The following is an 8,569-nucleotide window of genomic DNA, read 5'->3' on the forward strand; positions in this document are numbered from 1 at the left end:
TGAAATAAAATATTTCAAAAATATATTATTTTAAATTGAAGTAAATTAATATTTTTAGTTTTTTTTATTAATATGTTTGTGAACTGCAATGTATGCATACTTGTGCACGATGTTTACAAAAATTCTTATAATAATTCGTAAAATTATAAAAAAATAATAATTAAAAATCATTTGACAAGTTTCTTAGTTGTTAAATATAACATGGTTGTTAAATACAACATATTTGTAAGTTTTTTTTAGTAGCATCCACATAATTCTATTATATTAAAGATTTTATTACTACTTTCTACAAATTTTCTAAATGACAGACCATTCAATATATGTGTTTTATTAAAAATTGACACAATATCAATTTACAAGGTAAAAGAACCACAATTTCCAAAGTAATTTGTTATTTTGACGAGTTAAAATCTTTATTACTTCTTAATAAATTAAAAAGTTTACAACAATAAAAAGTTAATAAATCACATTATAATTATTTTGAATCTATTTGATAAGAGACATAATAATATAAAACATTAATTAATATGTTTAGAATATATAAAATTGTATACTAAAATTAAATTTATTAACAGAAGTTATGAAAATATTTTTGTTATTGCAAGATAGCAAAATACTTATTTTTCACAAGAAGAATATGAATTAAAATAAAATTTAAAAATTCAAAAATGGACTTAATTCACTTCCTTATAATATATTTTATTTATTTTTTGTCAAATCTCTTTGACGAATATTTAATAACTTTTTTTTTCAATGAAAAAAGCTTAATGCACCCAAATTACCCTATAATGTTCTAAAAAAATTTAAAAATTAAAAAAAATTAAAAGATTTATCCACAAAATTTATTAAGTTTATTGTAAGCTGTAACAATCATGAAGGTTCCCAATTTATAAGCTAATATTAAGACGTATTTTTTAAATCCAACCTACAAATATGCATTCATGATTTAATTTTTTGAGTTCAATCCAAAACATGTGTTAAAAAAATAATTATTTTGAATATGTGACAAGAAAATAAATTGTGTACAAATCCATTCCGAGCTTTAGAGATATAATTTCCCAAGTGCCATGCATACCGTCACAACTGGACGTTGCCAAGTACCCCTGGCGGATTGGGGCAGCAACAGGCTCGGTCGAAGGTCCACTTTGGGAGTGGGGGACGGTCATAGACTGCCATGCCTCCCTTTGTCTTTGTGCAGTCCATTCTCATTCTCGCAGTGTTCTCGAGGTCTACCTCGCCATCTCTGGCAATCGCCATCGCGCATGGGGCGAAGGAGGATGGGGTGGCGCCGCACAAGACAACCGCCCTTTTCAAGACAACCGCCCTTTTGAGATTGATCTCGAGTCTTTCCGCATGTTTTCCGCTGCAGGTTAGATTGTGTATGGCTGCGGTTACATTTGTTTCGGTGTTCCAGAGGGAAGAGTGCAATTTTTCGAACTCGTGAAATCAGAGAGGGCAACAAGTTATTCGGGGATGTGTGGTTTTTGAATGAGTAATTTTCTGGAGTCCCCGTGAGTAGGTCTAACAAACACTTCGGGCGGGCTTGTACCATTTATTGAAACTTGCTTTTCTTCTGCTGCTGAGCGTGCTCTTGGGATCGGGTCATCTTGGCTCCTGGATCTATTTGTTATTGGTCGTGCATGCTGGTGGTGCGGTAGAGCGATTGAGCTTGGTATTGAGTTCGCTTTCGTACACCAGAGTATGATGAGCTTGACCTCGTTGCGGACCGGATTTCTAGGTTTTGCATTTACAAGGTTGTGACGTGTGTCAAGGGTACGGTTGGGTCTTCCTGTGGTCCGTCTGTCCCTTTTGGACTTTTCCGTGAAGCCACTGAAGTAATGGTTTTAGGTTGTGAAAAGTTCTTTGAAGGATTTGGCACCGTTTTCAGACCAGGAAAAACCCAAGATTTTATGGACTTTGCAGGTGTTCATGTCACCCTTAATCTCAATGGTTTGGTTTCTCCTGAACAATGAATTGGGATTTCTTATGGACGTTAATGAATAAATCCATTAAAAAAATTAATTGAAGAATTGGCGTCTACATCAAGTTTTCTTGGCTTCTTTTCGGACATGATTTAGCTCTGTGGCTAGGTACACCATCAGCTAATCCAATTTAACGCATTGAATCTAGATATCTGGCTTCGAGTTTGCAGGCACGGATGAACAGGGAAGGGAAGGGAAGGGAAGGTTGAGGTGACATTCAAGCTTCTGTTATTCTGTTGCCGTTAAAGGGTCGGGCAGTGAGAATTTCCATTTTAGGGTTTTGTAGAAGAGGTTCGTTTGAAAGTTCTTGAGATATGTTCGCGCTTCTGGTGCTTTTTTCAGGTAGATTAGATTGTGAGTATTTAGTGAGCGTTTTGAAGTTCGCATCAATGTCCGAGGTTGCCTAGCTCGCAATTTACTTGGGCGCGATGCAATATTGTGAGGCAGCAGGCTAAGAAGAAAATTTACGCTGTTCACTGATCGGTATTTCCTGCAGCGTACAGTTGTCTTGACTAGGATTTAGCGAAGCCATATTGTTTAGCAGTGTTTCGGTCACACTTTGCTGCAATCTGAGAGGGTGAAATTTAAGACCCTGTTGGTCACAGCTTGTTTCTTCACCATCCAGAATTATCGTTGAAAGCTGCAGGGTTAAAATTGCACTTCATGGTGATAACTGCTGACGCCTTTCGGAATTGTGATAGAGTAGGAGGTGAATTCCGACCTTTTCTCTCACAGTCCGAAGTGGAATCGCTGTTTTATTCTAACCATTACACGAATGTGCGTTTGTGTGGGTGATCAATGATGACGTAACGGTAACCTCATGTAGGCATTGAGTTCAAGCAATATGTGTAGTCCTTTCAGCTGGCTTTTGCTCACGAAAGATCCCGAAGGCTTTGATTGCCATATCTTGTCACGTATACACAATGACCTAAAACACTTTCGTGGTATGTCTACATCCAGTTCACAAATAATTCTTTTATGCACGATAGAGGGGATTTACAATCAACTGAAGGGGCCAAATGTCACATAAACATCAGATCAAGTCTGACGGTGACAGCATGAGTCCTGTAGAGCTTCCCGATGAAAGCGACCGAGACGACTCTGAATTTGTTGAAAATGATCCGACTGGTCGCTATGGGCGGGTAGGTTCTCTGACATCATGGCTTTTTCTATTCGAGAGCTACTACAGTTGATATGTTATATCATAAAAATAATCTCATTTAAACTGGTGCATTCAACCTTAATCTAGTCCGACTGGAGTAATAGTTCAGTTCCTGTATTGACTGCTGAGCATCAAACGTACCAAAGTAAAAGACAAGCAGTTGTTTGTTTAAGAATGACAAAGAACTTGTTCCAATAGTCAACGAGTGGTTGCTTTCTCCAAATCCCCATGGTTTAAATTTTAATGTGTGAGACTCCGTTTCTTTTCTGTAACAGTATGCGGAAGTATTGGGTAAAGGGGCCTTCAAGACAGTGTAAGTCCAGTCTTCTGAATCGAGCTGGTTTCAGTGGATGGTGTTGTTGATTGAAGGATAGAGCGTGTCTTGTTGTTTGCGTGCATGAAGTTGGCAGGCATCACTGTGCTTGAAGGCAACCAGTAAGTAGCATGTAGGTGGTGAGAAATGTTTGGATGGGTAGGTTTTGACGATGTCGCTGTTGTCGACTTTGTGTGGTGTCGTACAGATACCGGGCATTTGACGAGGTGGAGGGTATCGAGGTAGCTTGGAACCAGGTGAAAGTGCAAGATGTTCTGCAGAGCCCCGAGGACTTGGAGCGGCTGTACTCGGAGGTACATCTGCTGAAGACACTGAAGCACAGGAACATAATAAAGTTCTACAATTCGTGGGTGGACACGAAGACGAAGAACGTGAATTTCATCACAGAGATTTTCACTTCCGGCAATTTGAGGCAGTACGTGGCGGGGTTGAATGGGTTGGGTGTTAGTGTTGGCATTGTAGCGTAGGTCGTAGGAACGTGGAGCGATTGGATGTTTGACGGGAGCGGTGAGTTGGAGAGCAGGGGAGGGGGTTGGGATTGGGATGGTGCATGAATGTGGATGTGGTTGGTGAGTACTGAAAGTGGGTGTTGGCGGCAGATACCGGAAGAAGCACAAGCACGTGGACATCAAGGCGGTGAAGAATTGGTCACGGCAGATATTGCGGGGTCTGCTGTACCTGCATAGCCACGATCCGCCGATCATACATCGCGATCTGAAGTGCGACAACATATTTGTGAACGGCAATCAGGGAGAGGTGAAGATCGGGGATCTGGGTCTCGCAGCGATCCTTCGGCAGGCACATGCAGCGCACAGCGTGATCGGTGAGTAGGCTGATTGTGAGGGTTTGGGCTGTAGTGTAGCCACAGTGATGGGTGAATGTTGGAGTGTTTTGTGGGGTTGAAGTTGCTGGTGGGGGCGATGGTGCTCGGTAAAGCGTGGTCGTGGCGTACGTGTGGGAGTTTGAAAGAACTGGGAGAAGCTGTTGTGAAAGTGAGGAGCGACGGGCGAGGGGTATTATTTGGCGTTGATGTGGATTGTTGTGGAGGTGGCATTGGAAGCTTAGCCGGAGGGGGGCGGTCGTTTGGCAGGGACACCAGAGTTCATGGCTCCTGAGCTGTACGAAGAGGAATACAATGAGCTGGTGGATATATACTCGTTTGGGATGTGCCTGCTGGAGATGGTGACGTTCGAGTACCCGTACAGCGAATGCACAAACGCCGCGCAGATCTACAAGAAAGTGTCATCGGTAAGGGGTGGACTTGTTTGTTGTTTCGGGGGGGGGATCATTGCAATGGTTGCGGGCGCAGAGCGGGGATCGTGGGGTGAATAGAAAGGACGGCATGAAACGGGTAACGAAGGCAGTGCGGTTGGTGTGTAAAGTGGTGCGCTAAGCTGATAGCGCAGCGGAGGGGTGTATGGTTTGGGGTTGGTGTGCGACGATGAGAAAGTTGTGGTTGTGTGGTGGGCGTTTCGAAAGACGAGCTGGAAAAGCAGTTGTTTGAGTTGGGTAGGGTGGCGTGGATAGGAAATAGGTTCCGGCGTGTTGGAGAGCACGCGAGTTTTGGTGTTCACAACTTGGAGGGGCGGGTATGGGAGAAAGACTGCAGTCCGTGGTTATGACAGCATCGCGTAGAGAGTGAAGTGGAGGTCGGTAAGGGGAGGATAGGAGTTGGCGGTGCGAGGTTTGTTGGGGAAGGAGGGGTTATCGAGAAACGATGGTGGGTGGCAAGGTTGATGGTGTGGGGTGTGTTGGTACGCATGTGTGCGCAGGGGAAGAAACCCGCAGCGCTGGATAAAGTGAAGGACCCGGAAGTGCGGGCTTTTGTGGAGAAATGTCTGGCCAAGGCATCTAAGAGGCTTCCCGCAAGGGATCTTCTGGTGGACCCGTTTCTGCAGTGCGAGGGGGATCGTGAAGCGGTGGAGGCTCTGCCGACAATTACTCTGTCAAAGACGCGGGCGGATGACTTCGAGGAGCTTGGGGTGATTTGCGAGGACAGCGCGTCGAAGCAGAAGGGCGGGGAGTTGAACAGTATGTATGAGGCGGACAACGAACGGGGTTACGGACAGGAGAGAAGAGGTGGTGGATCCGGCGACGACGAGAGGTCGGAGGGGCGCGGCTCTGGAAGGTTGGCAGCAGCGTCATCGGGAAGGCGTTCGGACGAGGAAGACGATCCTTCGGGGAGCACCCGGTATGGTAAAGACCGTGTGAGGAGGAGCAGCCGCGATTTCCGAGTGAAGGGGAAGCGGAAAGACGACGTCACAATATTCTTGAGAGTGCGAATTGCTGATCATGACGGTGGGTGGGCTTGGCGTTGGAAGGGATGAGATTGGGATGACGGAGGGTTGGTGGTAGCAGTGAGATTTGGGTGGACGGCATAGCGAGACGAGCGTGTATAGAGTAGAAAGTGGCGGGGTATGGAGTAGAGTTAGCGTGGGGAGTTTTGGCGAGGCAGGTGGTTTGTCGTGACGAGTCTTTGTGAAGAGAATGTGGGAAGCGCATTGTGCAGGTCACAGCCGCAACATCCACTTCCCTTTCGACATAGAGGGCGACACGGCAATGTGCGTTGCGAGCGAGATGGTGGAGGAGCTGGACCTGTCGAACCAGGATGTGACGACGATAGCGGAGATGATCGACGCAGAGATCTTGGCGCTGGTTCCGGAATGGCGACCTGGAGTCGCCGTGGATGAGGGCGGTGTGGAGGCAGACAGTGCGTACCCGACAGTTGTGGATGGGTCAGACGAGGTGGGATCAGGCGATTCTGTGGTGGAAGATCCGCCGAGTTCGAGTTGGAAGGGGCGAGCCGTGTCTCCAAGGTGTGTGGTGATGATGGTTACGTGGGCACGGTTGGGATGTAGTTGTGGTGGCGACCGCGGGGGGAGATTGTGGAGGGACAGTGGAGGCGGAGTGCACGACGGTGTGCGATGAGGTTGCTTGAATGTGGTATGAGGGCGTTGTGGTATTTTGAGTTGGAGCGGTGGAATAGATGGAGGGGCGGTTACTGTGGTGTGTGTGTGGGTGCGGCATGAGGTATAAGGTGGGTTGATGGATGTCGGATCGTGTGGTTGCAGGTTGTGTTCGGTGGGCGGGACGTCCCCTCCAAGGATGGTGGAGGGCACAATGCACGGGCGATTCGAGGAAGTAACGTATCCGGCGCGCGCGAGCAGTTCTCGACGTGGTTCAGAGCCGATCTTCACGAGCGAGTCGTCGGACGAACGGGACGAGTCGGGGGATCAGGGGTCGAAGTACGATGGGTCGCCGGAGAGAGGATCGGGTGCGTCGTGCTCGAAGCATGGTGGTGGGAGGGATTGGAGCGGGGGGTTCAACGAGTTGGTAGAGAGGCGGAGGAATGCGGGGACTGCTGCGTACTCTCACGAGCCGTGGGACGTGCTGCATCAGAACGAGGAGAGAGGGGACAGTAGCGTTGAGGAGGAGTTGGCGCTTTCAGGGGAGGATGAGGAAGACGATGAGGAGGCGATTTCACGGAAGCTGGAGCATCTAGCGCAGAAGCAGAGGGCGGAGTTGCGGGAAATGCACAGGAGGCACGAGCAAGCGATGTCGAGGCTTCGGAACAGGCGGAGGGGGAAGGGGGCGTCGTATGGGGAAGCAGGGCGATCGGTGTCACCTGGGTCTCAGCGGACGGATTCGTCGTGCGAGGCGTTCCATCAGGCGGAGGCGAGGAGGGCATTGGCGAGCGGGTCGATGTCGAACGCAGCGTGTGGGAGGCAGGTGGGTGTGGATGGTGGGAACGGCAAGTCGGTGGTGGAGGAGGGAGGCAGGAGGGGGTGTGCGGAGGGGAATGGAGGTGTCGGTCCTGCGGATTTTAGAGTTTTTGGCGCACCAAAAGCGTATGGGTTGGGGCACAACTTGCAAGGTCATGTTGTGATTGACAAGAGGTCAGGAGAGGGATCGGCATGGAGGTCGGATGCTGAGGGAAGCGATCAGGGGAAGTCGCATAGATGTGGGGAATCCGGTGCAATGAGTGGTGAGGGCGGCGGAGCGCGGTGAAATGAGCGAAGCGAGTCGTGAGGTGGGTGGTAGCGTGGTAGTGCAGATGCTTGTAGAGGTAGGATTTAATTCGTACAGGTGGTCGATGTATTATGCAATTTTTGGTGCTGGTTGTTGTTTGGTAGTTGTGATCAATTCGAATGGTATTTCTGATGGAGTTTCAGAATCGGTAACTTTGATAGTAGGCTTTTGTTTAGATTGGTAATTGTGTTTGTTCATTTTGGTGGGGACGGGGGGAGGTTTGTGGGATTACGCTTTTGTTTGTTTTGCCCTTTGTTGTTTATTTTGGTTTTTTGGTTTTATTATTTTTGTTTGTTTATTTGCTTTTAATGTTGATAGGAATTTCTGTTGTTTTGGAGTGGGGGTTTGTTGTTAAATAGAGGTTGTTTGAATACTTGGTGGACCTTATGGGTGTAATTGGATATTATTTACAGATTTATGTTTAGGATTGGCTGCACGGTTGCATTCGTTCTCTTGGAAGGTGAACCTCTTTGTACTGGGATCTATTTACCATGCTTATACGATTTAAACGTTTATTTTGGTTTCGGTGAATTCCTCTAGTGTCTTTCTTTTTTTAGGGAGGTTTCGTTAAGATGATTTGTGTTGCATACATGTGATGGAATGAAATGCTATGAATTAGATGCTTACCCATCGAAGTGGGCTATTTTGAAGGGACTGGCCTGTCTCCTTGTTGGTGTATTAGTATAGTCATTTGGTTGTCTCGTGGACAAGTTCCAAAGAATATTTTTATTATATGTTCTTGTTGTGTGTTTGCGTATTTTTACTTACATGCATACATACATATTTTATGATCCTTGGTGATGGGGAATTGATGTCACTATTATTCGCTGCTAGGATTTGATAAGTTGGTTCTCCAACCAAAGTTCCTTCCATTACCGTTTTCAGAATGTGAGGGGTGTGTAATCTGATGTAATAATCGTTCAGTCTGATTAGCATGCTTCTACGTTTACTGTGGACTTGTTGGTGTTAAAACGGTGTAGGCTTGGAATATGTTACGATGTAGTGGTTTCATTTGTATTTCCTCGAAATACAAAGTCTTACTGAAATTGTTTCCCCGAAATG

General features: G+C 46.4%; 1 protein-coding gene across 3 annotated transcripts; it reads left to right on the plus strand.

Moving 5' to 3' along the window:
- The first annotated feature begins 1,227 nt into the window (after positions 1-1,227).
- Positions 1,228-8,038, plus strand: LOC112278693 (putative serine/threonine-protein kinase WNK6). 3 transcript variants are annotated; one of them, XM_024512331.3, is made up of 10 exons: positions 1,228-1,369; positions 2,943-3,124; positions 3,420-3,457; positions 3,666-3,893; positions 4,078-4,301; positions 4,569-4,726; positions 5,251-5,776; positions 5,988-6,294; positions 6,550-7,508; positions 7,921-8,038. In XM_024512331.3, exons 2-9 carry the CDS (start codon positions 3,002-3,004, stop codon positions 7,484-7,486), a joined length of 2,541 nt encoding a protein of 846 aa, XP_024368099.1. In that variant the 5' UTR covers positions 1,228-1,369; positions 2,943-3,001; the 3' UTR covers positions 7,487-7,508; positions 7,921-8,038. The 3 variants fall into 3 exon arrangements, with proteins under 3 accessions (XP_024368099.1, XP_024368098.1, XP_024368097.1); XM_024512330.3 differs by lacking the exon at positions 7,921-8,038 and adding an exon at positions 2,153-2,691 and having other exon boundaries at positions 6,550-7,659; XM_024512329.3 differs by lacking the exon at positions 7,921-8,038 and having other exon boundaries at positions 6,550-7,659.
- Positions 8,039-8,569: the final 531 nt, after the last annotated feature.

This window comes from Physcomitrium patens, chromosome 2 (genome assembly GCF_059467195.1).
Source record: "Physcomitrium patens ecotype Gransden chromosome 2, ASM5946719v1, whole genome shotgun sequence".
NCBI lineage: Eukaryota > Viridiplantae > Streptophyta > Bryopsida > Funariales > Funariaceae > Physcomitrium > Physcomitrium patens.

Excerpts from the sequence above, each read along its gene's own strand:
- LOC112278693 (XM_024512331.3), top strand. The coding sequence starts at position 3,002 with ATGTCACATAAACATCAGATCAAGTCTGACGGTGACAGCATGAGTCCT. Across the intron at positions 3,458-3,665 it reads AAAGGGGCCTTCAAGACAGT|ATACCGGGCATTTGACGAGG; the intron begins GTAAGTCCAGTC and ends GGTGTCGTACAG. Across the intron at positions 5,777-5,987 it reads GCGAATTGCTGATCATGACG|GTCACAGCCGCAACATCCAC; the intron begins GTGGGTGGGCTT and ends CGCATTGTGCAG.